This window comes from Coprinopsis cinerea (assembly GCF_000182895.1).
Source record: "Coprinopsis cinerea okayama7#130 chromosome 11 map unlocalized cont3.11, whole genome shotgun sequence".
NCBI lineage: Eukaryota > Fungi > Basidiomycota > Agaricomycetes > Agaricales > Psathyrellaceae > Coprinopsis > Coprinopsis cinerea.
This window is the reverse complement of record NW_003307534.1, coordinates 1,684,316-1,711,616: the sequence shown is the minus strand read 5'-3', so window position 1 is coordinate 1,711,616 and position 27,301 is coordinate 1,684,316. Positions and strand designations below refer to the sequence as shown.

The window sequence follows — 27,301 nt, the reverse complement described above, 5'->3', positions numbered from 1 at the left end:
ACAAGACCTAGGAAAATCTGCAGTGTATAACCGCTCAGAAGCTAAGATTGGATTCAGAAGCTTTCGGAAGCACAACCAGTGAAGGACTCGGAGGTACTCTATACCGTGCCGCGGAGAACTTGTCTTGTGGGCTTGGAGAAAGTTAATCAATGCGAGTTAACTTGCTGACTTTGTATTTGCGGAGGCCAAAATCATTTACGCTTCCCGCCAATGGAGGCAACTTGAAGGGAGCCAAGACATGATAGCTTGGGTCAAAAATAGAGCATCAGAATCGTCGCATCTTGGCTTAAAGCTCAAATGACAAGTCCCTTGTACGAGCTATAAAGGACCTTGCGTTCGACCAGGGTTGCCAGCAGCTTCCTTGCTCTCCACATCCAATTCGACAGTCTACCAATACTGATCACCATGGTCAGTTCTTGGACCTTGCGTTAACGAACTCGCTGACCTGACGTCGTCTAGAGCACCACCCGTGACCCCAACGGATACCTCAGGCGCAGGCCCGGGCCCACCGGTGGTCGGCTGAGCCGTTATGGAGGGTGGCTCCCAGCCCAACCTGCAGTCTATCGCGAGTTCTTGAAGAGTCATCGCCAGCTCGCAAGGCAGCGCCGTCGTGACGCAGTCGAACATGTCCCTGTAGTCGCACAGTTCGAGAAAACGATCAGATCAGACCCCGTTATGTCGCATCTTATGGACCAAATCTTCCTCCAGGTTGCCAAGGTTCCCGACTTTGACAATGTAAGGCAATTCCCCGTGAGTTACTGCACCGTCACTGAAGTCGTTCACAGATCGACAACTTTGAGGAACTCCTCTACGCCATGGATGAGATTGTCACCACGGCGCCGAAGTTCCAGGTTGCTAAAGATGAACACGGCAACACTGTCGGGGACACCGTTGGATGCCCTATGTATCTTATCCTTGATCTGCCCAGCAACACCTCCGCTGGGTACGATCTATTCCGCATGCCCGCCTTCAACAAGGCCATGGCAGACGTCTTGAACGAATGGGGCCGCTACCTTACCACACCAGACTCGGGCAACGTGCTCAATGAGACAGACAAGGGCTGGTTCAGTCCTCTCTCTCTTGCTAGCCTGGAGGAGGGGCGCGGAGACTTCAACTCCACTTACGTCTGCCCTGAACCCGACTCTCCCAATCGCGGCTTCACCTCATGGGATGCCTTCTTTACCCGCGCATTTCAACCGAGTGCCCGCCCCGTCATCGCATCCCACGACAAGTCGATCATCCACAACGCATGCGAATCTACCGTCTATGCCATCTCGCGCAACGTCATGAAACACGATCAGTTCTGGCTCAAGGCTCAACCTTACTCCTTGTACGACATGCTCAACCAGAACGACGAAGATGCGGAGATGTTCGTCGGTGGCACGGTCTTTCAGGCGTATCTCAGCCCCGAGGACTACCACCGCTGGCACGCTCCAATCGACGGTGTCATTACCAAGACTGTCCTCGTTCCGGGCGCCTATTTTGCTGCATTGCCCGACGAGGGAGCTGAAGAAGACGACCCCGACCTCAAACCTGGCGATCCTCACGGAGCTAGCACCCGCTCGCAAGGCTGGCTGACCGTGGCGTCCGTTCGCGCCCTCATCTTCATCAAGGCCGACAATCCAGCTATCGGTACAGTATGCTTCATCGGTGTTGGTATGTCCGAGGTGTCTACCTGTGAGACCACGGTTAGGCCTGGTGATCGCGTCAGGACGGGTGACCAGCTTGGAATGTTCCACTTCGGTGGCTCTTCGCATGCACTGATCTTTCCAGCGCATGCTAAGATCACCTTTGCAGATGACGTCCAGGTTGACAAGCATCTTTGGCTCAACTCAGTCATCGCTCAAGTGAAGGAGGAGTAAAGGGTCGGAGCAATGAACTTGTAAATCCACTCGGCTACATTCGAACATTGTTTTGAACTGCGATCCCAGAATTCCTAACTCCAGTAATGAAATGACATACATATTTTGCCTTCGTTGATTTTTGGCGTTCCTCTCTGACACATGTTTCGCCTCGTCACGACTGTATACTTTGTACGAATTATGCTCCTGCAATGAAAAGTAGTGCTGCATTTGACGAACCTTTTGAGCTTTTGCGACTACATAGGGGGATCGACAGGCGTGATGCCATCAAAGGTATGGGAAATGTTCGAAGGTTCGAGCCCGCCTTTTGGTTCTGAACCACCCGGGATGATGTGTCTCATGCCGTACTCTGGAGATTCTGTCTGCTACGGTATGTGAAGCTTTGAATAAAATGTCACTTTAGCTCTATTCGCGAACGTGCTGACCAGGCATCGAATAGGGGGTATGCTATTCAGATGACGACAAAGATAACGGAGACGTCTAGGATCCGGGTTGGAAATGGCAGAGGAGCTAATAGCTTGGGAGCGCAGCCATAGAACGAGGGCCCATAGGTGTCCTTCACTTCTGGAAGTGCAGCATGCAAATCGTCGCTATCTCGAGTCAAAGTCAACGGCAGGACTCATAGGAAACGACCAGTGAGTACCTTTCCATTTAAACGACGCCCTAGCACCCACATACCGATATCTAACCAATCGGGGTCAGGTCTTCCGCCGAAATCAGCGATTTGACCCCTAAAGGGAATATGTCTATCTATCTGCGTCCATAAATAATTCACTTGGCGTGGCTTTCATCGCTTCTCTCTCCAGGAAATGAACGACGAGAAGGTCGCTCAAGTCTATTTCCGAGTCTTCCTGGGTTAGGTTATGGCAATACGAATGTCCCGTTCTGCCCATACCTGGGTTCTGGTGCCTTCCTGACGTTCTTTCACTCCCAAGACTGCCACGTTACTGGTCATAGGGGTCTCCGAGATTCCATTCCTGACACACCCAAGCGCTTACTCTCAAGACTTCTTCGCTTTCTTGGAATAGAGCGGCCTGTTGATCATGTAAACGACACACTGTACCCGCCTTTGGAGCCCCCTTTGCAAGCCACACCAAATTGAAAAGGGTATAAAAGCAGCCTTGAAATCGATGGAATCGTGTCAGGCTCGCATAAACCTATCCAATCCCATCTACAGCTGATTTTCCAATGGTCAGCCCTCGTCCTCTTTTCTTGATGTTCATTCGCTGACTTTGCCTCAGAGTACTTCCACCAGGAAGCCCAACACTTACCTCCGTGGACGACCGACTGGTCGGTTGGGCCGTTACAATGGATGGCTCCCGGCTCGTCCAGAAGTTTACGCTGAGTTCATCAAGCACCACCGCCAGGTCGGGAAGGAGCGACGCCGCGCCAGAGCCCAGCATCTTCCGGTTGTCCAGCAGTTCGCGGACACCATCAACAACGATCCAGAAATGTCTGTGTTGATGGATCAAATCTTCCTCCAGGCTGCCAAGCCTCCCAACCTAGACACCGTAAGTGTCGCCTCTGCATTTTCTCTTTATGTATATCGATTAACTGACTTCGTTTGAAACCAAGGTCGACAACCTCGACGAGTTGCTCTACGCCATGGATGCCATCGTCGTTGCGGCGCCCAAGTTCTACAACGCGAAGGACGAGAACGGCAACATCATAGGTGAACCCATCGGTGTTCCCATGTTGCTGCTTTTCGATCTCCTCAGCAACACTGCAGCTGCGTACGATCTCTTCCGTAAGCCTGCTTTCAACGACGCCCTCAAGGCGGTCCTCGACGAATGGGGTCGCTACCTGACCACCACTGAATCAAGCAACGTCCTTAACAACTCTGAAGAAGGGTGGTTTGGGGACGTCGCGCTGGCCAGTCTCGAGGCCGGACGCGGGGACTTCAATTCCACCTACGTCTGCCCCGACCCCAACGCTGTTAGTCGGGGCTTCCAATCCTGGGACGCGTTCTTCACCAGAGAAGTACAACCGCAAGCCCGTCCTGTCGACGCGCCCACCGATAAATCCATCATTCACAACGCATGCGAGTCGACCACTTATAACATCGCCTACGAAGTCAAAAAGCACGATCAGTTCTGGCTCAAGGCGCAGAAGTACTCCTTGTACGACATGCTGAACAAGGACGACCAGATGGCTGACAAGTTCGTCGGTGGAACTGTCTATCAAGCGTTCCTCAGTCCTCAGGACTACCACCGCTGGCACGCCCCCGTTGATGGAACCGTCGTCAAGACCGTCCAGGTTCCAGGCACCTACTACGCTGTTCTCCCTGACGCCGGTGCGGAAGAGGACGACCCCGATCTCCAGCCCGGTGATCCCCACGGCGCCTTGATTCGTTCGCAAGGCTATTTGAACGTGTCCTCCGCTCGCTCTCTCATTTACATCCAGGCCGATAACCCCGACATTGGCTTGATCTGCTTCATCGGCATTGGTATGGCAGAAGTCTCCACTTGCGAGATTATCGTCGAGGAAGGCCAGAAGGTCAAGACTGGTGACCAGATCGGGATGTTCCACTTCGGTGGCTCGTCCCATTCTATCATCTTTGGGCCCCAGTCCAAGGTCACCTTCGCGGACGTCATCGAGGTCGACAAGCACAACTTGGTCAACTCTATCCTTGCTCAAGTTGCCAAGGCGTAGGTGTCAGAGTTGCCATCGGCCTTGGCTTCAGCGTCGAGTTGGAAGGGAAAGTAAATGTCACTGATTGTACTTGTATCGTGACTGAATTCAGATATGCTTGGGGCCTGTGACAAAAAGCTTCATATCTAGGACATCCATAGCTGAAAAAAACTTGTACATATAGCACACGGACCAAATGAATGCCAAGTTGTTGAACTATAAGAGAGTTTTGGACCTCGCTCCCGCTCAAAGTTCCTTCGAGTTAGCCCACCGAGTTGAACCCGCCTTATCCCCGAGATGAAAGACCAAAGGATCGCTTATATCGTTACCTCTACGCCCATGCTAGTTCACTCTAGTTGCCGTTCATTTACATCGTCGAAATTCTAATGGACAGGACGTCTAATGGTCGACTGGCCAATCATACCATCTGATAAGCTGCCTGTGCGGAGCTTCAACTACGCTCTTCCGCACCCGCCAGCTCCCGAACCGGATAACACCCTTTCGATGTATCCACCATGTGCAACTGTTGACGTTAGGGAAATCGGACGGCAAGATGCGCAATCTACCAGAATCTGGGGCGTTTCTGACACTATCGGGGTCCTGAAAGGCTCCTTACGTTGAACCCCGTCATCTGCCACCCACTGGGAGCTCGGACTCTGGCTAACTGAAGGCTGAATTCGAGTTTTTCTGCCACCTTCGACTGTCCGTAAGGCCTGGAGAAGCTGGAGCTTCTGACTGGCCAAGACGTCAGTTCTTTTTCATATCGCTGCCATCTAACAGGAAGAATGCTCTTTTATCCCCCCGATTAACGATAAGGTACGGTTCGAATTGTTCTTATGACTTTCATTGGAGCTGACGGGACCACGTTCAAGTCATATCAAGGAAATGTGAAGAGAGCGTGTTCCCATCCTTTGGAGTCCAATTCGGTACAGAGCGACTAGACGATTCCATCCTCCATAACAATGTCAGTCACCCTGTTTTCCCCCAGGGCCACCGCGGTGCAGTGTACGGAGACGCAGGTGCTACGTAGAAACTCCACGACGCCAGCCTGCATTTCAAAGTTGCCACCCCCACTCCTGACACAGTGATCAGGAAACGCCGCCTCCTTAGCGGCTATCGTCCACCTGGATGTCCATATTAATCAGTGTTCATTCAGCCCTTCAAGATGTGCTACAGTTTGAAAGCCATCTGACCATGTGCAAAGACACTTGCACGACGTAAAGATGTCTTCTCGACTCGAAAACGTTGGAGAACAAAGGCCCCTCTCGTAAAAGCGACCCTTCACACTTGACATCGAACATGGTGATCCATCTTACAATGACGATCCAGATGTTTGGCGGTGACTATATTCGCTCCCTGGCCTTTCTGAAATATCGGCTCCCAAAACCTATAAAGACCCTCCCCTGTTCCTCGGTGGTCCACAGACGCAAAGTCTACTCCCATCGACATCGACTACTAGCTCTAATCAAGGTCAGTAATCTATCGCCTTCTGACGTCGACCACAATTTGACTGTTCCGTTTCCCACCTAGAAGCAACCATGTCTCAGAACGCTCTTTACTCGTACGCGAAGAGCAGGACGATGAGCCGCTACGCTGGGTGGCTTCCCTCTCGCCCGGAAGTGTATCGTAGCTTCATGCACGTTCACTACCACATCGGCAAGGACGGTTGGCAAGCCCAAAGAGCCCATGAGCCTGCTGTCGCTGAATTCGCGGCTTCGATTAGGAAGCACCCTGATATGGTCGCGTTGTTCGACCAAATCTTCAAGCAGGTTGCTCAAATCCCGGATTTGAAGACGGTAAGTTTCAAGTAGCTTGCGTATCCTTCAGATGCTGACAACGATTCCTTTTAATTAGATCAAGAGCTTCGAAGAGCTCCTCCATGCTATGGATAGCATCGTCACGTCTCCCCCCAAGTTCCATATCGCGGAGGATGAACATGGCAATCCCATCGGAGAGCCTATCGGCGTTCCCATGTACCTTCTCTTCGATCTGCTCAGCAACACCTCTGCTGGGTACGATTTGTTCAGGATGCCCGCCTTCAACGAGATCCTCAAGACTTTGCTCAATGAATGGGGCAAGTTCCTTACCACTTTCCCTTCCGCCAGCTCCCTCCACGACGGCGACGAAGGCTGGTTCAGCACCATCGCCCTGCAGCAACTCGAGTCGGATGGCCGTGGCGAGTTCAACGCCACTTACGTCGTCCCCAATCCCAGCGAGCCCCACCGTGGTTACACATCCTGGGACGCGTTCTTTACTCGAGAGGTTCAGCCTTCTGCTCGACCCATCCTCAAGCCCGAGGACAAGTCCATCATCCACAGTGCTTGCGAGTCGACCGTCTACAACATCCAGTCCAAGGTCAAGAAGCACGACCAGTTCTGGTTGAAGACCCAGGCCTATTCCTTGTACGACATCCTCAACAAGAACGATGAAGATGCCGACAAGTTCGTTGGTGGAACAATCTACCAAGCGTTCTTGAGCCCATTGGATTACCACCGCTGGCACGCGCCTGTCGATGGGGAGATCGTGAAGACCGTCCTCGTCCCCGGGTCCTACTACGCTGTCCTTCCCGATGCCGGTGCTCCACAAGACGACCCCGATCTCAAGCCCGGCGACCCCCACGGTGCTCTCATCCGCTCCCAGGGCTGGCTCACCGTCGCCGCCGCTCGCGCCCTCATCTTCATCAAGGCCGACAATCCCGACATTGGGCTCATGTGCTTCGTCGGTATCGGTATGGCGGAAGTCTCCACCTGTGATATCACCGTCAAGCAAGGCGACAAGGTCAAGACTGGTGACCAGCTCGGGATGTTCCACTTTGGAGGCTCGAGCCATGCTCTCATTTTCGGCCCTCAAACTAAGATCACGTTCGCGCGCGAAGTTACTGAGAAGCAGAACCCGCATTTGTTGGTCAACTCGGTTATTGCGCAGGTATCCAAGGCGGAGAATTAGCCTAGAACTGTCTTTTTTGATTGAACGAATGGTGTAACAGTAGTGTTTTGTGAATCTAGAATCTTGTTGTTCTCACAGTATCGAATTCGGAAGGACGGATGCGGCATCATAATTGGCACGTCTGCTGGAGGCTTGGTTATGTTCTTCATACTTTTGCTATTTTGAAGACCTCAGAGCTGAGTACCCCATCCCCGACCTCGATCTGGAGCATTGGAGAATCACAGATGGTTGGAAAATCTCAGGGCCCGCAGTATCAACTTTCTGTTAATGAACGTATACATCCACGAAGTAAACCCCCATCCCAGCCTTGCTCCAGCCAAAGTACCACCGAGCAGCGCCGAAAAGCATTTTCTTTGCATCGGATCCCATGAGGCGTGACCATGACGTCAATTATTTTAAGGCCGGCCGCTGAATATCGAACTCAGCGCTGAGTGCTGAGCGCTAGAGCCGCTTGGACTGAAGCTCTAGCTAACTTTAGGCCTCCTCGTATTTCCCCCCGACTCTCTCTGTCACCGTGTCAGACTCGGAGGGCAAAACGCGAAGCGCGCCAAGTCCTGCCGCGATCGCGTGACCGCGCCATCAGGGGCGCGTAATGTAAATTGGGATCGTGGGAAGCAATTTACACGTTCCTGAGCCGGCCTTCAAAAGGGATCCGCGCCTCTAATTTTTTCTTTCCTCCCCACCCTCACAACGGCCCCGCTTTCTCTGCCAGAGCCATGGCGGAAAGCCTACTGGACCGAGCCAAACGACACCTGGGCTTCAAGCCCACATACCCAGTGAGCGCTGTTTTTCCTTTTTGAGCGCCGCTGTGTGGCCGCTGCGTGATACGAGGGCGGCATGGCCACCGCCTAAAGTACCGGGCGCTGTAATTAGCGCGTTTGAGCCACATATATGGCGTTTCTCTCTTCTTTGCTGAGCAAACAGCGGCGTTCTAACCTTTCATGCTTCGTAGAGCTCGCTATTGCCGAAAAGTTACCTCTCAGAGCTCGAAAAACACATCGCCCAATACCCATTCGACGATAACGTGAGTTTCAGACTTTTCTCGTGTCAAAGGCGATTCCTGAACGCGCTCTAGTTCACATTGGTGAAGCAAGCTAAGAAAGGATGTAAGCGCGTCTTCCCAGCATTCTGACGCGTCGTGGGCCCATGCTGACTTTTACATTCTCATAGACGGTGTCCTGACCTGTCTTGAAGAGGGATGCAACGTGGAGATCCCCTTGACCCCACTCACTAATTCCAGAGACGGGGGGAAAGGCGTCGGTTTGGGATCTTTCGTCGCTTTCCAGGTAAATCACGCGTCATTAACTTCCCGCGACGCGACTGAGCACGCGCACTTAATCTAGACACACATCAACACGCATCCCACCCACAAACGGAACTGCCTTCGCCGTGTGGCGAAAGAAACCGGTCAGAAGACCCATTCTGGCGCCAATGCTGTGAGTTTTCGCCTTTCTCAGACTGAGCGCTTCCCTGATATTGGTTTGTCATTAAAGCATGTGGTCCCAGCACGTGGATCAGGCATGGCGACGGGGATAAAGCCGGAAGGACAAACCCAGATCGGTATGCACCATGCCTTTGTTAAGCGCCTGTAGGAGCATATATGCGGCAGTGTCGACTTACCTTTTATCCCCAGATTCTCGGAGAGTCTCTGAGCGCCCTGTGCCCACAGGCCCCATCGCCACTCCCCTTGCCCGGAAACGACATTCCGATACTGCCTTCGATATCGACTCTACCCTCGAAGGCGATTCTTCAGTAATTCAAGTCACCAAGAAACTTAAGCAAGAGGCCTCCGTCGCCATGATTCCAAAGTCCCCCCTTGCTGTGAAGACTAACCTTGCCGTCGAAACCAAGCCAATGCTCGATGCGGATGAGATTCGTGAACAGCTTGAAGACGTGATTAAGCGGCACTCAGACCTCGAAGTCATCTACGACCGAGCTGTGAGGAAGAAGCGCAAAACCAAGGCCGACCAAACTCGATTGAACAGGCTGAAGCTTGACCTGGACGCTCTCCGTCGCCAGAAGGATAACCTCAAGTCTTTCCATCCTGGGGCCTCTACTTCGAAAAGGCCTCTGGACAAAGGGGATTCCTCCAGGTCGAGTATGTACCCCTTTGTGTTTTACCGTTCTTCGCTGACTTACCGTCCCAGTTCTTGCAGGGCCTTCTTCTGGCAACGTTCCCCCAACGTTTCCAACGTCAATGGGCGCCTCTCATAATGCTGTTCAAGCCTTTCCGGCTCCGGTTGCGGGGCCTTCTGCTGGAAACATCCCCATGCCACTTCCAATGTCGATGAACGCGCCTCATGTCGCTAACGCGTATCCCCCCTCGGCTCCTGCACCGTTTGCTTATCTTCCCCCGCCCATCGCACCGTTTGCTCACAATGCCGGCCATCATAGGCCAATCCCTCCTCCCCCGGCTGCGCCGTCTTCCGCGGGCCTCAATCCCTTTATCTACTACAGTCAAGGGCAGTCTATCCCTCAACCCCAGCAACAGTCTCTGCAACAGCAACCGCACCAGACAGCCGCCAGTGTCCGTCAACAGCATGCGCCTACGATACCTCAATTTGGAAGTGGTGTTGCTGGCCCATCACAAAGGCAAACCCTCTCAACGCCGACTCCAGCGCCAGGCCCTTCACGCATTCTTAATGCCAATCCCATGGCGCGCCTTCTTGGTCTTCCGGCTCCACGGCAAGCACCGCCGTCGACTGTTCCTTCGCAGAGCAAGACTCTGAAACCGTCGCCAGCAGGGCTGAACCCGACTGTAAAGCGAGAGATCAAGACAGAGCAGAACGAGGTGTCTTCTGTTGCTTCCAGCTCGAAGGTCACCTTATCCCCAACCCATCGGCTACCCCAAGCGTTCCCCTTCGATCCCAAGAAGTTCGCTGATTCCGATGATGATGAGGAAGACTTCGACATGGAATACGACCCGGACATGGTGGCTCAGAACGTTGCCAACGCTGCGATGGAGAGGATCGGCATTCATGTCGCCCCTACCCGCGACGCTCGAGACGAAGATGGACTCTTCTATGGTCGTGGAAGAGACCTGTATGAAGGCCCTCGTGCCAATCCCAACGAGTAAGTCTGGTTACCTCTTATCTCGCATTCTTTGAAATAACCCGTGTTTTAGTATCAATAAATTCCTACTTCTCGCTGGAAACGCGGAGCAATTTGACGGCAACGCCAGTGTCGACGACGCTTTGAAGGAGCTCGGACTCAAGAATCTCGACGATTTGCTCCCGGGTATGGCTGTCGCTTTGATGCCCCATCAAGCAATTGGCGTTGCATGGATGCTGAAGAAGGAGAAGAGTCCTCTGAAAGGCGGGTGTATGGCTGACGATATGGGACTGGGCAAGGCAAGTGATTTGCTCACTCTCGGAAACATGGCTCTAATCGATTCTTCATTTCTAGACTGTGCAAATGTACGTTTTTCTCCGGGATCACCCTAAGTCCTCGACTGACTGTCGACCTCCAGGATCACTTTGATGATGATGAATCGCTCTACTAATCCCGATTGCAAAACTACGCTCGTTGTGGCCCCGCTCGCACTGCTCGACCAATGGAAGATGGAGTTGGAAATCAAGACTAGCACCCGCTTGAAAGTCCTGATCTATCACGGTTGGTCTATCCTCTCTGCACTGTACAATGCACTCACGATCGCAATGCAGGTCCAAACCGTCCCCGTAGAAAGCGGGACCTGCTCGAGTACGATATTGTGCTGACGACTTACTCAGTATGTTTTCGCCGTGACTTTTACCTCCCATTCACCACTCACCTCGATTTGAAGACCATGGCTCACGAATGGCCGGACTACGAGGCTCAGGCAAAGAAGAAAGCCAAGGCCAAGAAACAGAAGAAACTTGATGATTTCATCGTCGAAGATTCGGACGAAGAAGACTACCATACCAAGGTCAAGAAGCGGAAGAACGAAGGTAGGCACACTTCGCATTATCGTGCGACGACGATGGCGCTGACGGCTTCACAGCTGGGCTGTTATTCCAGATCGAAGTGAGCATTCCTGAAGACCCTTGCCGGAAAAGTCTCTGACGATTGACACAGTGGTATCGGGTTGTTCTCGATGAGGCCCAGGGCATCCGTAACAGGACCACTCGTATGGCACTATTTCTCTATCTGTATGACGTGCTTCGCTCACGACATCTCAGGCTCATCACGCTCCGCCAACGAGCTAAAGGCGAACCTTCGGTGGTGCTTGACTGGGTACATACTCGTCCCTTTCACTGTAACATTGTCTGATCGCCCGTTACAGAACTCCCATCATCAACGGCTTGACCGACTATTACGGCTATCTTCGTTTCTTGAAGGTTCGCCCCTGGTATGATTGGGATGCCTTTAACCGCCATATAGCGTTGAAGGAGAAGAAAAGTCGTGAGTCCTTGCCTTTCCTTGCCAATGGCACTGGTTCCCCTTCTAATGGAGACTTGCAGCCAAACTCGCCGTTACTCGCCTTCAAGCCATCATCGTCACCTGCCAGATCCGTCGCACGAAGGAATCCGAACTTGATGGGAAGCGTCTCATCGAGCTTCCGCCCAAGGAGATCACCATGACACCGCTGGAATTCACGGAAGAGGAGCGCGCAATCTATACTATGGTCTGTTCTTACTTTGCCTCATTATCCTTTAAGGAGTGCTTTGCTGAGTTAACGCTAGGTGGAAGCCCGTTCGCAAGCTACCTTCAACCGATTCCTTCGTGCCGGCACTGTCCTGAAGTAAGTCTTCCCGTTGACTGTCGAGTTGAACAGCTCTAAAATTTGTATCATAGGAATTACCACCAAGTTCTCGTTCTACTGCTTCGTCTTCGACAGATATGCTCCCATCCTTGTCTCATCCAAGAGGATGTTGTTGCATTTGTTCACCGAGACGAGGTGGACAACTCGAAGCCCGAGGTCTTCACTGAACTCACCCGTGCCCGTAACATGATCTCTGCCGAATTCGTTGAGGAGATGAAGAAGAGGTTCAAGGACCGCGCCGTTCAACGCATGGAAGCCGAGAAGCAGGTGAGTCTCGTACCGTTCGCATCTAACAAGGAAGGAGCTGACTCCCGTCCAGTCTGCTGATGCCGCATTGGAAGACGAGGACTGTGCCATTTGCTTCGAGATTATGGGCGAGAGTGCAGTATTCACCGAGTGCAAACACGAGTTCTGTGGCGAGTGTATCCGTGAGCTTCGCCCTCTCTTTTGCGGTGGGAACGTCGCTGATCATCCGTCTTTCAGATGCATACCTTGACACGCCTATAATCGATGCGGCTGACAACAGGGATACGCATCCATGTAAGCGATGCTCTTCCCTTCATGCTCTTCACTTGATCTGACAGATATCTCAGGCCCTAAATGTCGCGAACCGATTACGAAGCAGAAGATCTTCAAACGTGCGGCGTTCGAGCCTACCAGCAAGGAGCTCAACGGCGAGAGCTCTGATGACGAGGATTCCGACGAGGATGAAGAGGAAGATGAAGACTACATGGACGTTGACGAAGACTCGAGTGGCAAAGGAAAAGGAAGGGCTCGTCCAGCTCGCACCTCTCGGCGCAAGGTGTCGTACTACGAAGAAGACGATGACGATGACATGAGCGATTTTATCGTCGAGGATGATGAGGACGAAGAAGAGAAAGATGCTCGACGTGCTTTGAAGAGGCGGCTTGGGAAGCGACGCGCCAACGTGATCTTGGATTCCGACGACGAGATGGACACTCCGGAAGAGAAGGAGGTTCTGATTGGCCGCAAGACCAAGGAGCAGTTGGCCAAGGAGTCGGTTGAGAACATGTCTCGGTTCCTCCCCTCCACCAAGATGAAGGTAAGCTTGTCACGTCGTTGTTTCAGCCAGCCCCATACTAAATGTGTCGTAGTACATGATGGAGCTCATTGAGAAGAGTTTCAAATCTCGACCTGACGAGAAGGTCAATCTTTTGTGCCTTCCCTAAGTATCCCCTCCTGACCTTCCTTTCAGATTTTGGTCGTCTCTCAGTGGACCGCTTGCCTTACGTTGGTTTCGGATTACCTCGCTGAGAAGGGAATTGCCCATGTCAAGTATGTTTTGGGTCTATTCGTTTGGATCCCTCGCTCACTCATCTCTTCGCAGGTATCAGGGCGACATGGATCGTAACAAGCGCGACCAAGCTGTTCGTGTGTTCATGTCTAAAGACAAGGCCAGAGTCATGTTGATGTCGCTCAAGTGTGGAGGTAAGGCGACTATACCTTCGCTTTCTATTTCATCTGCTCATGATTTTGTCGCTTTCAGGTGTCGGCCTCAACCTTACTCGCGCGAACAATGTCATCTCTCTCGACCTCGCGTGGTCTCGGGCTGTCGAATCCCAAGCCTGGGATCGTGTACATCGCCTGGGCCAGACTCGGAACGTCAACGTCCAACGTTTGGTTATTGCCAACACTGTCGAAGATCGAATCCTCGCTCTTCAAGAACGCAAGCAGTCGCTTGCTGATGGTAGTTTGGGAGAAGGAACAGGAAAGAAGATGGGCCGTGAGTAGTTTCGAGTTTGATGACGCTTGCAGGTAGACTGACGAATTGTGCCTTTGCTAGGCCTCACCGTTGGTGAACTCGGTACGTGGATTCACCTTCGCATAGACTTGATCATATTCTGACATTTACACTAGCTAACCTTTTCGGCCTGGATATTGATGGAAACCGTATCTGAGATTCGGATTCCGTTTATATTTATTGAATAACGTCGTCCATCTAACTGTTGATGAACGACCATGGTGACAGTGTCCTTGACTGGTGTCTATTTGCTGTTCTTTCGACTGTTGTACACGGCTCTTTATACCTCAGCCTTCTAGATAATTGACATCCTTTGTTGCGTAGTGTACATACCTTGCTTCGTATTTGTAGCTTACTGCTTCCCCCTTTTCCTCGCTCCGTACCCTTTCCCCGATTATGCTGTACGTTACAACTCTTTGCCAGCTTCACATTATTGCACTTGCGCCTATAGTCCTTACGTTTCTCTCTTGTTGATTTGTATATTGCCTCCCAAGGCTGTTCTTGATACTCGATACTCAGCACTACATAAGTATTGTACTCCCCTTCTTTGTTGAATCAATCCAGATAATTGCTGGCTACCCAAGTCGTCAATTGACATGAACCACAAGGGAGATGTTTTGGTTGTTGAAGACCTGGGGTTGATCGAACAGAATCGCAGCCAAAAGCTCCAATCGGGGTTATCTGTGTCGGTGGTCCTTGGTCTCCGGCGACAGGTTATTTGAACGCAACAAGAAATAGACCTAAGTATCACGACTGGAAAATGGCTGATACCGTCTTAGAATGACTATCAGTTTGCCTTGTTCTGTCGCGATGACTATCACTTCATGACAGATAATTTTATAGCTTCTTGTTACAGCCTGCGCACGCTTGACGGCGAGCGCGGGTCCCCTGCCAGATGCCACGTTTTCGAGGTATTGCGGCCCTTGAAGCTGTTCACTGGCACCGTTGGATTGGGTGTTTGGGCTTGGCGCTCTAGTTAGGCGCCCGTGGAAAATCGAAAAAGGACTGACACAATCGGCGGTCCAGCCCAATGGATGCGTAGCAGCTTCTATGTAAGTAAACAGAACTTTTAGTAACTCGTCCACTCAGCACTGCCAGTGAGGTTCGTACCGAGTCGCAGGTTCAAGAAGTTCGCATGTGTTGTCAATGAGTGGCGGAGGGACAATCAGGATTCCTGGGCGGATCTGGACTTCGCGAGCTAGAGCCAGAACTGGGTGGCAATTGCAATGGAAGGTGTCCACTCTTTATCTGGATTCAGCTTTGAATATACGTCCATAACTTGTGAGTGCTGCCAGTGTTAAGACCAGGGATACTTGCGGTCTCGACCAATGACGGTTCTCCCGCATCGGAACCTGCTGTGACCCAGTCGTGGGCTTTCTCTGGAGCTTTCTAACTCAAGCTTAGTTGGTATAAGAAGCTAGAACCATTCACATATATGAACGGTCGAGATTATGGGCCATGATCGCCGTGGTACCCATGACCGTTGGATTGGAACCCAGACTGCAATTTAAGTTCCCGCCCCAAAGCTGATTCACACTCTAACCTCTACCATCAATCGCCAATTCGACTCCCAATCACCACACTCTCGCGCTTCTCCTTTCAAATCCTTTCAATCCAATACCGAATAGGACTCGCAAGTGACCAGCTGGCTTGCCTTGGGAATGTGAGAAGAAGGTTCGATGGGATTTGCTTCCCCGATTCGCGCTCGCTGCATGGCGTTTGGAGGATCAGCGCAGTGGGAGTGTGTCGTGTAAGGTTTTCAGGTCTTCTAATTATCGTTCAAATGCTAACTTTGCTATGACAGAACGACAACAGCCGTGTCCTGTGCATGTGGAGCCTGGGTATCCGGAGTTGTTGGAATGGAGGTGGATCACTTCCATCTACCGAGGACAGACGCTTCCATCAGGATTCGTTGGCAGAGGCCCACCGTTAATCCGCAGTTGGTAATTGCATACACTCCTCCAAGTGTCATGCTTACCTCGACACTCGGGAACGCTTAAGGAGAATCTTGAAACGCGGGAAACGAATCCAGGCGTTGGCACACACCCACCTATATATTTACCCCGGGGTGTTCATTAATCTGTCCCTCTTGAACTGCCTGTCTCGCGATAGTTATCTGACTCGACTCCTACCTCTCGAGCTTGGCGATACAGATATGTTCCGTCTCTGGGGAAACGGACCTGAATACGAGGCCAGGTGAGTTCAAGTGGGCTAGCACGACCGCCACCAGTCAACTCACCGATAGTACCCCTTAGGCTAGGCAAGCCCTTTGCGCCACCAACTGCGACTCTGAAGGACATACATGACGCGGTGCCTAAGCAGCTTCTTCGGAGTGAGTGTCCCTCCCGCCCTCCCTGGCAAAACCTCGGCGTTGGCCTGACCCCTTGGGCAAGATGACCCATTCAAATCGACGTTGTACCTCGTCAGGGATATCGTCATGAGCCTCTTCTTGTATACCCTGGCCCAACAGATAACGTCGTGTGCGAGCTCGGACTTCGGTGGTCTCATCACCACGCCATACATCAAAGCCCTAGTGAAAGGTTCTCTCTGGTGTGTCTACTGGTGGTTCCAGAGCTTGGTAAACGCCGGAATCTTTTGTCTCGGTGAGAGAGCTACCTCTTTACCTACTCGTCCTGATGCTAACGCGCTAGCTCGGGAAGGTCATGATGCGGGCCACGGTACGCTATACGACAGCAAAATCGTGAACAATACCATTGGTTTCGTTCTACACTCGGTGTGTTCCTTGCAGTTCTCCTCGCCTTCGCGAAGCTGACCGTTACCAAAGTATCTTCTGATACCCTATTTCTCGTGGCGAGCCACCCACCATGCCCATCATGTGCGTAAACAGCTCGAATTCTCGAGCAAGGACTAACCCCGGTGCGTACAATACAATAGAAAGCGACGTCCTCCATGGAGCGGGATGAGAACTATGTCCCATACACCCGGTCCAAATATAATCTCCCAGACGAAACCAAGGCTACCAAAGCCGACTACGAGGAAATCTTCGAGGAGACACCACTCTGGACCCTCTGGCGAATGTTCGTCATGCAGATGTTGTAGGTTTCAGGGCCAACTTTGATCTAGCCGCCCCCATTTCTGACCTTTCTCGTTCATCAGTGGTTGGTGGGTGTACCTGTCGTAAGTTGATTGCCGGCTAGCGTCGTTGCGATCGAGAGCTAATGATAGTGCTGTAGGCAAAACACGATGGGTGCTCCGATGTACCCGCCCGGCACCAACCACTTTAATCCAAACTCTGCGCTGTTCAAACCCGAGCAACGTAGGTGTTCTAGTCGTCTGGTTTCCAGCGACTACTAAGTACAACTCTAACTGCGATCAGGCAACTCCATCATTCTCTCGAACGTCGGGATCGGCTCTATGGCCGTGATGCTATATTTGGCAGGGAAGGAGTTCTTCCTTTGGTATTATCTACCTCCTTATCTGGTCAGAGTCGCTTCCTTTACGCGCTTCGATTTCCTGATACTGACGCGCTCCCAACAGCTCGTCAACCACTGGTACGCCATGGATTCTCCGCAACTCCGGATGCACGTCAGACTGATATGTTCAACTCATTTTCCAACTCTAGGATCGGTGAGTAGATTTAGTTTTCACCAACTTGGTGCAGACCAACTGACTCTCCCGGGTTTCAAGTAATGTTCACGTACCTCCATCACTCTGACCCAACTATCCCTCATTATCGGAAGAACGAATGGACGTTCCTCCGTGGAGCTGCAGCCACCGTCGACAGGCCACTTCTAGGTTGGATGGGCCGCTTCTTCTTCCACAATATCAGCCACGATCATGTTGCGCATCGTGAGTCCTCTTCGTCGACCCTTCTAGTGCAACGATTCTGACGCCCCTCGGCATCCTCCAGACTTCTTCCTTCGTGCACCATTCTGTAAGCCTCGCTTTTTATACCTTTCTATCCACATCCCTAAGCCTTTTCCCTTAGATAATGGACCAGAAATTACGAAACGGATCAAAGCCGTCTTGAAGGATGACTACAACTATGACTCCACCCCGTCATTCTACGCCCTCTACCGGTCATTCACACAATGTCTGTTCGTCGACGACGATGGTGATATCATCTTCTACAAGAACAAGGAGGGTAAGGCAGTTCGAGAGGTCGATCCAAAATACCTAGCACAAGCAGCTGCACGAAGGGAGACGCAGACGCAGCACCCTCCTCTGAAAGAGGACTGATCCAACTTCCCTATCTCTCACCATGGCACATATAATACCTAGACACTTACATCTACTTCTTGAGCAGTCATCGCGATTAGCAATTACACTATATTACACCTAATAGAAAGGATGCATCAACTAGCAAAGAAAAGTAAAAGGTGACGAAGAAAAAGAGTCGAACAACAATACAAGCCCACAGCCGCACTACACATTCTAACGCAAGAAAACTAAATCTAGTCTTCATCGCTGTCCATATCCTCATCACTATCGCTATCCTCGCCTTCCGCAACCTCGATGGGATCAAGAGAGATATCATGATCAGCACCAACATACGAGTCGCAGATAACGTAGAGCTTGAGTTTATGGGTACCCTGAGGCAAGGTAAACTCGAGTTTAACCTTGAGGCTTTTGGTGACGGTGACCTTCTTGATGACAAGCAGCTGGCGAGTCGCAGTGTCGCCAACGACGAGCCACCAATTGGCCATCTTCTTGAGAGGATAGTAGGGTGCGACAACGAGGGGTTCGGTAGGCTCGTCGTCTTCGTCGTCGGCATCAAAGGCGAGGGCCACTTGCAGGTAGATGGGTGAACCAGCCGTATACTCACCCTTGACGAGTTGGTGGCTGACGTCAAGCGTAGGGTACGAATTGACAAAGGTGGCAACATCACGCCTAAATGAAGAGTTAGTTTCGGAAGCTCCCGACAGAAGCCAAAGGCTAAGACGTACATTTGAGCAGGAGTCATTTGCAAGAGGTTATTGCGAACATCGTCCTCCAACTCCATGATATCATAGACAGACTCGACCCCGGCATCCTTGCAGCGTTTGATGACCTAGAAAAGCCCACGTCAGCTATACTTGTACCCTCAACAATACAAAAAAGAAAACATACATCAGGCTCAAAGTGAGGAATCTGCTTGAGCGGTGAATCCGTCTCCCACACACCCTGAACACACATCTGCGAAAGATCCATAGCACCCAACGCATTCAACCAAGCATTCGACGACATAACATCCACACACGCCGACAGCAAGTTCAGAACCTTCTCAAGAACAAGAACCTGATCCGCAGCAAGATCCGGCGGGAGCTGCAGTCGGGAGAAGTGCGCCTGCAACAGGAGGAAGGTCTTGAAATGAGGTGCCTCAAAGTCGGGTTGGTCGATCTTGACGGGAACCCGGTCGTAGATTCGCTTGAGCAGCGTGTCTTCGTGGCGACGAATCGGGATAGTTTCGAACTCGGCCGAAGAGGAAACAACCTCGAGAAGTCCCTTGAGTTTGGTCCGCTCTTTGAGGGAGAGGGTGTACACCTCGACGGTGACGTCTAAAGAGTCGTCATGAGTGACACCATCCACCGGGAGGATAACTAGAAGTGTACTCACATGAAATGTTGTAGTACGCAGCAATCATACCCAAGTTCAACGGGGAGACATCCATCTCGTCCTCGATCGCGATACACTTGGAGTTGACCAGATCATTGAGCGTAGTCTCGACCAAATCCGAAAGATGGTCCGACAAGTGCTGATGCGTGACATTGTGCAGGTTGTAATAGTTGGGGTTCTGAGTCATCCGGCGGTAGAAGAACGTCCAGGTCAACAAATCCTACACACACCCGTTAGCCGTCGTCGCGTCCTATTCGCACATCAAAAATCGTGACGTACCATAGCATCCTGCTTGTTCTCAATCGTCTTGACGGCGATCTCGGCAAGGAAGTAATCGTGCAACATGTGCGTAGGAAGGTGCGATTCGATAGGCAGACCCTCGGCCAAGAACTTCTTGTAAAAGTCCTTGCGCGTCTGCTGGCACATGAGCACGCAGCGGCTTCGCTCGTCTTCGAGCGGTCGGCACGCCTTGCCCATCATCTGGAGGACATCCATGACGGGGTAATCGACATAACGATGCTCCTTTCCTTCGTAGTACTGCACGCCCATGATGATAACCATGTAGCTAGCGACGGGAAGACTCCAAGCAGTATCCTATAAAGCCATCATCAGCCATCGTAAAACAGGGGCATGTGAACCCAACAAACCTTGGACGCAATCAAAACCTGAATAGCACCAGACTCAAACAGCCTCTGCACAATCCTCTTATCCTGCTTATGCAGTGCCTCATGGAAATACCCAATCCCATGCTTCAACGTCTCAGCCAATCCCTTATCATGCAAATGATCCAAATGAGGCTGCAAATCCTCCAACTCGATGTTGAGGAACCGGTCGGGCTTGTCGTCGGCCGCACAGTGCGTAAGGATGTCGTCCACGGTCAGACGGCATTGGCGACGCGAGGGGACGAAGATGATGACGGGTTTGCTGGGTGAGTATTCGCAGATGGCGAGGTAGGCGGGTTTGGACATGGCGATCATCAGCGAGGGGAAGTGAGGGATTTGGAAGGACTGGAGGTGGATGTCCATGTCGAGGGGTCGGGCACTGTTGAAAGGTCGTTAGACGCATGTCCATGCCCATGCCATCGTATTGAGGGCACATACCTCGGAGAGAAGTTGAAGATAGCATGCGAAGGTGCACCAATCCACTCGCCCAAATCCCTAGCATTGGCAAGGGAAACACCACACGCAACAATACGCGTCTTAATCTCCGTCTGCGCAGACACATATCGCGTCCTCGAAATCACAACCTCATACGTCGGCCCAACTTCCCCACCAACCAGCTGCACCTCATCAGCAATCAACAACCCCAACGTCTGCACATTCTTCCTCTGGCGCCACCTTCTCGAAATGACATCCCACTGTACATACCATTCCATTAGCCTCGACTCAAATCTAACGAAGATCAAGAAAAAAAGACGAACCTGAGTAGGCGTACAAACAATAACATCCCCCTTCTCCAACAACCTCAAATCCGCACTCGTCTCACCCGTCAAGCTAACAATCTCCTTCCCACCCTGCACTTTCGAAAACTTGGCCTGCCACTCCCTAACACGCATATCCACCATATCCTGATACGGCTCAATACAAACAGCCCTCTTCGCCTCCCTCTTACTCCACAACCTCAACAACGCAAACTCGGCACAAATCGTCTTGCCGCTACCCGTCGGAGCACCAATGAACACGTTCTCGTCCGTCGTGTAGAGTGCTTGGAAGACTTGGGTTTGGATCTTGTTGAACGTCTGGATCGTCGATGAGTAGATCGCTTCGAATTCCTTGTTGTGGAGCGCGGTGAGAGGGAGGGCTTGGAGGTCAAGCAAAGGGGTGGGAGGGGGGAACTTTTCGGGGAGGATGAGGTGCTTGAAGGAGATGGGCAAGCGCGTCTCGGCGTGCAGCCATCGGTCGGAGATAACGGTGATGTAGTAGTTGGGTGGGACCGGCTCGAACATGGGGATGGTGAGCGTGACATTGTGTTCGTCCGAGGAATAACGTTGTCGAAGAACGAACATGTCGTGGAAGAGGATCACCTCTCCGTCGACATCCTCGACGAGGATATGGAAGGACTCGGCACCGCCGTGCACCTCAGGATCCCATTGGAAGTCGGGGATGATCGAGAGGTCGACCCTGAGGAGAGATCGGGTGATAGGCTGGACCTGGGCTTGCAGCTGAAGCTTGGGGAACTGGTGCACCAAACGATGGACACGGCGACCTTCCTTCGGCAGACCAAGGAGTTCACCGAGCTCGGGTGGGGTGAGATCATAGTATCGATACCACGGCTATCATCACTGTTAGCAAACCATCCTTCAACGGAAATGAACAAGCGAACTCACGAATTGCTTGCTCTCAGCCTTCCTAATAATCTCACCAGGAACCTTGGGGAATTGTCGCAAAGGAGTCATAGATCCCCACATCTTCTTCTCCACCATCTTGCACATATCCAATGCAGCCTTGGCCGGCACCGCCCATCCTCTTCTAAGACAGATCTCAAAGATGGCACGGAGAATTCTACAAACGACATTTCATTACCGAGGGAACGTCGTAGATGAGAGTGGCGGGAACGTACCGTCCAGCAGATTGTTGGATGAAGACCATGTCCGCAACGAGGACGAAGCCGTCTAGCTTCAACCCAGAGATATACGCTTGCAGAAGAACGTTGATCTTGGCAGGCGGTTCGTCCACACTCTCCTTCACCGGAATCGGCACTCTCTCCAACAATTTCGACAACTCCATCTTCTCCTCTTGCCGGACCTGAAATACCAGTCGTCAGCCACACCATCCCATCCCAAAAAGCAAAGAGAACCCACAGGCAAAAGCTTGAACTCATTCGAGAGCGCAAACACCCTGAAAAGTTCAATCATCGACATCGTCGGGCGGAGATGCTGGTTGTACACCATCATCGAGTTGTACGTGACGTAGTAGTGCGAGGCAATCCGACCGAGCTCGGTGCTCTGGAATCGGCCAGTCGACCGCTCATACTTGAGGAGCTGGCACTTCTCCAGCATGACAGCCGCCGAGTGCACGATATCCGCGCGTTTCTGGACAAGCTGCTCGTCGTCCTCCATGTAGTCCGCGCCGACGTTGTAGAGTGCCGGGTCCTTGAGCATACGAACGTAGCTAAAAGGAGTGTCAACGCCAACACCTTCACCAAGCAGAAGAAAGAACTCACTAGTACGTGTACCCCAACCACTGAACAGCCTCATCCCGATTCCTAATCGTGCCCAAAACAATCTCCGCATTCAGGTTATCCGCCAACTTGGACACAAACTGCGACTCAATAGGCAGCTGCTGGTTCAACAGACTGAGATAGTACTGCATTTCCGAATGGTTCGTGATGATAACGCCTTCACCATAGGTATCGAACTGGGGACGACCGGCGCGACCAAGCATCTGTAGGACGTCCTGCGATGAAAGTTCGACCCAGCGGCCCTTCTCGGGGTTGTAGATCTGGGTACCCTTGATGATGACGGTGTGGGCGGGAAGGTTGACACCCCACGCGAGCGTGGCGGTACAAACGAGCACTTGGATGTGACCCTCGCTGAACAGCTCTTCAACAGTCGTTCGGTCGGCACGGTTCATACCGGCGTGGTGGATGGCAAAACCGAAGGGGAGTAGATCCTTCAAGTTGGGGTCCTTGACGTTCTCCACCTCTTGCAGGAGAATCTCGCGTGTCGCACCATCGGGCTTGACGAACTGCGTAATCGTCTCCTTGTCTACAGCCATGTCGCGCAAGAACCTGGCAGTCTTGGCAGTCTCCTTTCGCGAGTGGACAAAGACGAGGGACTGGTTCTTGCCGGCGTGGTCGAGCACCTTCTCGTAGCAGACTTCGTTCATAACCTGGTAGCGCTTGATAGCCTTCTTCTCGGTGATACCGACGAATTGTTGCTGGAGGCCGCAAGGTCGGTAAGAGGCGTCGAAGTAGAACAGGCCCTTCTTCTCGTCCACGCGGAGGAAGGTGGCGACGTCTTGGTAGTTGGGGAGGGTGGCGGAAAGACCGACAAGTCGAACATACTCGTTTGTCTGCTCCATCCTGCGAATGGTACGGGCGATGATACTCTCGACGACGGGACCACGCTCGTCGTGCAACAAGTGAATCTCGTCAATGATGATGAGACGGACGAGGTTGGTATAACTGGTGTCGGTGCTCTTGCGAGTGATGACGTCCCACTTCTCGGGTGTGGCGACGATGATTTGAGTCTCGGCGATTTGTTGCTTGGTCATTTGGGAGTCACCGGTAAGTTCGTCAACGTTGATGCCGAACTGCTTGAGTCGACTGGAAAAGTTGCCAACCATCTCGGCCACGAGAGCCTTCATGGGAGCGATGTAGACGATCTTGAAGGCGTCGAGGTCGAAGGAACCGTCATCACGTCGGTGCTTGGCGAGCTCGTTGAGAATAGTCAACATGGCTACGTTGGTCTGTAAAGTAGGGGTTAGCCGCGCCGCAGATTAGAAAATGGATGTACTCGCCTTTCCGGCACCAGTAGGAGCGCAGAGGAGAATAGGCTCGTCTGTGCCAAACGCTACTGGGTAGAGTTTACTCTGAATTCGGTTCAGGTTGCGAACGTTGGAGCCGAATGCTGGGCGAGCCCAAGCGGGAAGGTTTTCGATAGGGACGAGTTCGTTGGGAGCAACAGGCTTCGACTTGGCGGCGGGGACGTGGATCTCCTCGAAGCCCTTCCTACTCCGCTTGAAGGAGCCTTCAGGCAATTTGCACTTCTTGTTCGACATGAGGTGCCCGCCTTGGCTGAAAACCATGCTTTCCAGGTCGATCGTTCGTTTGGGCTGAACCGTTGAACCAGGGGCGAGCGTGGCGGTCTTGGGGACAACCTTTGGCTGGTCAACGTCCATGGCGTCTGATGACTTGGCTTTGGCCTGTCGGTCTCCAGCCAGCTCGCGCAAAATCCAACCAACACCCTTCTCCCGCATGGCCACCTCCACGTTGACGCGCTCGTCGGCGTCGCTTCGCATAAGCTTCGTACACCAGACAACGACGTCGCGGTTCTTGATGAATTTGGCGATGATGTGGAAACTCTGGTAGTCGAAAAGCTCCATAAGTTGATTTTCGGCGTCGCGGGCGCTGGATTCTGAACCGAGGATGCTGAGGACGGCTGCTGCTTTGTCGGCGGCAGTGACGGGGTCGGGGTAGACTTCTGCTATCTGTCGCTGCACCCAGAAACCGTCGACTGAGTGAGGGGAAACGATATCCTTGTCGGCCTTGTCCTTCTTGTCTTTGCTTGACGAACCACCAATGACGAGTTCTTCGTCGTCGGCGTCCATACCCTCTGGTACTTCCTCCTCTTCGTCTTCCTCGTCGTCGTCGCTGTCGGACCCCTCGTTGATCTCGAAACCTTCGTCATCGTCGTCCTCTGCCTCCTCGTCATCGAACACGACCGCCACGCCCACCTCGTCATCAATCTCCGCGTCCTTCCTCTCGGCATCAGGGTCCTTCATCGTCTCGTCCTCCTCATTATAGTCGGTAATCTTCTTCGACAACCCCAACAGCTGCGAGAACAGCTCGTTCGAGATGGGCCCAATAACCTCCTCAATCTCCTTCTTCTTGTCGAAATCCTTCAACCCCTCGTTCTTCAACGACTCCAAAACAGTATCGGCCGCACTCCGCACGATGTCCTGCGCCTGGTCTCCCAACGCCGAATGCACCGCGCTGAGCATGAGCTGGTAGACTTCACGCGTCTCCGCCGTCCGCGGTCGATACGTCAAACCCTCGACGTCCTGCGTCGCCTCGATAATATCCGCATAGCCAAACCCAGCGCCCAGCTCTGCCTTGCGTTTCGACTGCTTCTCCGCTGCTTCGAGCTTGTCGGCGGCCTTTTTCTTCTTTTTGTCTAGGTCCTTGGGGGCCTGTCTCTGGACGCGTGAGCCCATTTCCTTGGGGTCAATGCGACCTGCCAGAGTCGTCGGCGCGCCATCGGGCTCTTTGTCTCTCCTCGGCAGCGCAGACCTATCTGCGGTCAACACCAGAGAAGAGATTGCGCCATAGTTGTAGCCTGACAGATCAGGTCCTTTTCGTCCAGACATAATCGTCTCGTCGCCGTCGCGGTCGAAGGTGCAAAACACACAAGTTGACGCGGAATATTATTATTCATCACGGCTGCGAGAAATTGAGTTAGCAAATTAGATAAGCTCGACTTAGCATGACTCGGTTTTCCCATCACCTAAAACGGGACTCTGCTCCACCTTCATTTGCCGTTCTGCGTCGTCGTGGGTTTGCGAAAAATGGACAGGATATGGGGTCTATCGACAACTCTGAAAGTGTCTTGAACCGTCTGGCTTCTTATGCCTATACCAAACCAGCCACCAGAACCGCCACGAGGGTGAATCAGGCACTACAGCCCAAAAGGGAGGACGATGAAGAAGAGCAGAGGCTCCAGGGTTCGCCTACAGACACCAAGGGCACTGTCACCCCAAGAGAGCCCAACCTAGACGATATCCCTTCTCCTGGCGGCAACTCTTCCCTTCATACGCCTCTGAAGAGCGAGAACGGAACTCCGGATGGAACGTCGTCCCCAGCTACCACTGTCCCCGGGCAGGACTCGGACGAACCACGAGCCAGGCTGAAGCGCTCCTTACCGTCCGAAGACAAGAAATCCAGGGAATCAAGCAGATCCAGGGGGTCTTCACCCAAGAAACCAAAGCGAGGCTACGCTGACCCGTCTGTTTACGCACACCTTCGACCGGTCAATGACAATCTCAAGCCAGACCTTGACAGTACGTACGTCCTGGCTTGACCATTGAAACGAAAATGATAACCTATCCTCTCAGTAATCTTCTGCGGAATAAAGTGAGCCTGAGGCCCCCAAGAAAAGAGATTTGGTTCTGAGCTTTGTCACAACGTACAGTCCTGGCCAGGTATCCGCGACACTTGGCCACCATTTCGCCGGGCCAACAAATCATTTCTGGAGTTGTCTTCATGAGTCCGGTATGCCCTCCATTTATTCCATAGCCACACTCAACTCACCAAATCCGCTCCTCAGGTCTCACCTCAACACGAATGAAACCCCAAGAAGACTTTACCCTCCCCGACCGTCACAGCATCGGACTAGTGAGTTCTCTTCCCTCTTCCCCTCATCCTATTCCCACCCCTCCCCTTCCCTCAACACCACCTCCAAACCCAATCCTAACACCAAATCAAACCCCAGACCAACCTCGTAGGGCGCCCAACAGCCGAAGCATCCGAACTCTCCAAAGCCGAAAGCCTAGCCTGCGTCGCCCCCTTCTTCGTCAAGATGCACAAGTACCGACCTAAAATCGTTTGTTTTGTCGGCCTTTCGATTGCTGAGACTGTTAGTTCATACGTGGCCAAGGTTCGTAATAGTATCTGTATCTGTTGCCAACTTGGGTTGAAGATTGCTGAGGCACTCGACAGAACTTCCTTGACCCAGGCCTTCAGAAAAAGGGCAAAGCAAAAGTCAAAGCAGGCCCCGGACTCCTTTCCTTCAAGTTGACATATGAGTCCGAAGGGGACAAATCACGTTCCGAAACCCTCTTCTACGCCGTATCAAGCACCTCAGGTCGAGTCGTGAAATACAAGGTAATCTTTTTTCGACTGACATCTTCGAACGTGCACGTGGTTCTGATAGTGATTACCAGAAATCCGACAAAGTACAACAATTCAAAGGCCTAAACGACCTCCTTCTAGAATTGAAAGAGTCTAGATTCGATTCGACTGGTTTACACAGTGTTCCAGCATCACGGTTCACAACAGTATAACCCCAATTTCTTGCTACTCAGGCTTGAATCGACCAGCGTGTTCGGGGTATACTTCCACTACATACATACACGTAACCTAACC

At 52.3% G+C, this 27,301-nt stretch overlaps 9 protein-coding genes across 9 annotated transcripts; 7 read left to right on the top strand and 2 right to left on the bottom strand.

Moving 5' to 3' along the window:
- Positions 1–405: 405 nt before the first annotated feature.
- CC1G_09238 (phosphatidylserine decarboxylase) lies at positions 406–1,862 on the top strand (the record flags this gene model as incomplete). Its single annotated transcript, XM_001838809.1, has 3 exons — positions 406–408; positions 460–735; positions 786–1,862. 3 exons carry the CDS (start codon positions 406–408, stop codon positions 1,860–1,862), a joined length of 1,356 nt encoding a protein of 451 aa, XP_001838861.1.
- A 1,188-nt stretch (positions 1,863–3,050) lies between these two features.
- Positions 3,051–4,514, top strand: CC1G_09240 (phosphatidylserine decarboxylase; the record flags this gene model as incomplete). Its single annotated transcript, XM_001838811.1, has 3 exons — positions 3,051–3,053; positions 3,104–3,373; positions 3,438–4,514. 3 exons carry the CDS (start codon positions 3,051–3,053, stop codon positions 4,512–4,514), a joined length of 1,350 nt encoding a protein of 449 aa, XP_001838863.1.
- A 1,398-nt stretch (positions 4,515–5,912) lies between these two features.
- On the top strand, positions 5,913–7,515 carry CC1G_09241 (phosphatidylserine decarboxylase). Its single transcript, XM_001838812.2, has 3 exons — positions 5,913–5,963; positions 6,024–6,289; positions 6,348–7,515. Exons 2-3 carry the CDS (start codon positions 6,032–6,034, stop codon positions 7,437–7,439), a joined length of 1,350 nt encoding a protein of 449 aa, XP_001838864.1. The 5' UTR covers positions 5,913–5,963; positions 6,024–6,031; the 3' UTR covers positions 7,440–7,515.
- Positions 7,516–8,155: 640 nt separating this feature from the next.
- On the top strand, positions 8,156–10,941 carry CC1G_09242 (hypothetical protein; the record flags this gene model as incomplete). Its single annotated transcript, XM_001838813.1, has 10 exons — positions 8,156–8,215; positions 8,392–8,463; positions 8,515–8,545; positions 8,610–8,725; positions 8,783–8,875; positions 8,933–8,999; positions 9,073–9,537; positions 9,587–10,511; positions 10,564–10,855; positions 10,909–10,941. 10 exons carry the CDS (start codon positions 8,156–8,158, stop codon positions 10,939–10,941), a joined length of 2,154 nt encoding a protein of 717 aa, XP_001838865.1.
- Positions 10,942–11,223: 282 nt separating this feature from the next.
- CC1G_09243 (hypothetical protein) lies at positions 11,224–14,385 on the top strand (the record flags this gene model as incomplete). Its single annotated transcript, XM_001838814.2, has 17 exons — positions 11,224–11,365; positions 11,419–11,441; positions 11,493–11,544; positions 11,597–11,651; positions 11,701–11,819; positions 11,879–12,042; positions 12,101–12,159; positions 12,213–12,447; positions 12,500–12,608; positions 12,664–12,720; positions 12,774–13,243; positions 13,296–13,346; positions 13,397–13,476; positions 13,529–13,629; positions 13,688–13,924; positions 13,985–14,005; positions 14,059–14,385. 17 exons carry the CDS (start codon positions 11,224–11,226, stop codon positions 14,097–14,099), a joined length of 2,016 nt encoding a protein of 671 aa, XP_001838866.2. The 3' UTR covers positions 14,100–14,385.
- A 1,712-nt stretch (positions 14,386–16,097) lies between these two features.
- On the top strand, positions 16,098–18,142 carry CC1G_09244 (delta-12-fatty acid desaturase; the record flags this gene model as incomplete). Its single annotated transcript, XM_001838815.2, has 12 exons — positions 16,098–16,138; positions 16,198–16,274; positions 16,336–16,545; positions 16,594–16,676; positions 16,728–16,778; positions 16,838–16,998; positions 17,060–17,080; positions 17,137–17,219; positions 17,441–17,530; positions 17,591–17,752; positions 17,814–17,837; positions 17,892–18,142. 12 exons carry the CDS (start codon positions 16,098–16,100, stop codon positions 18,140–18,142), a joined length of 1,254 nt encoding a protein of 417 aa, XP_001838867.2.
- Positions 18,143–18,245: 103 nt separating this feature from the next.
- Positions 18,246–23,895, bottom strand: CC1G_09245 (DNA polymerase theta/eta; the record flags this gene model as incomplete). The annotated part of the gene is made up of 12 exons (XM_001838816.2): positions 18,246–18,793; positions 18,850–18,953; positions 19,013–19,440; positions 19,499–19,718; positions 19,778–20,092; positions 20,146–20,539; positions 20,599–20,855; positions 20,919–21,770; positions 21,825–21,999; positions 22,058–22,242; positions 22,299–22,608; positions 22,661–23,895. The coding sequence occupies 12 exons, from the start codon at positions 23,893–23,895 to the stop codon at positions 18,358–18,360; spliced, it is 4,911 nt and encodes a 1,636-aa protein (XP_001838868.1). The 3' UTR covers positions 18,246–18,357.
- Positions 23,896–23,937: 42 nt separating this feature from the next.
- Positions 23,938–25,527, bottom strand: CC1G_09246 (pre-mRNA splicing factor; the record flags this gene model as incomplete). The annotated part of the gene is made up of 1 exon (XM_001838817.1): positions 23,938–25,527. One exon carries the CDS (start codon positions 25,525–25,527, stop codon positions 23,938–23,940), a length of 1,590 nt encoding a protein of 529 aa, XP_001838869.1.
- A 116-nt stretch (positions 25,528–25,643) lies between these two features.
- On the top strand, positions 25,644–27,219 carry CC1G_09247 (hypothetical protein; the record flags this gene model as incomplete). The annotated part of the gene is made up of 7 exons (XM_001838818.2): positions 25,644–26,217; positions 26,272–26,290; positions 26,359–26,428; positions 26,453–26,551; positions 26,649–26,813; positions 26,876–27,040; positions 27,100–27,219. 7 exons carry the CDS (start codon positions 25,644–25,646, stop codon positions 27,217–27,219), a joined length of 1,212 nt encoding a protein of 403 aa, XP_001838870.2.
- Between the last annotated feature and the right edge of the window lie 82 nt (positions 27,220–27,301).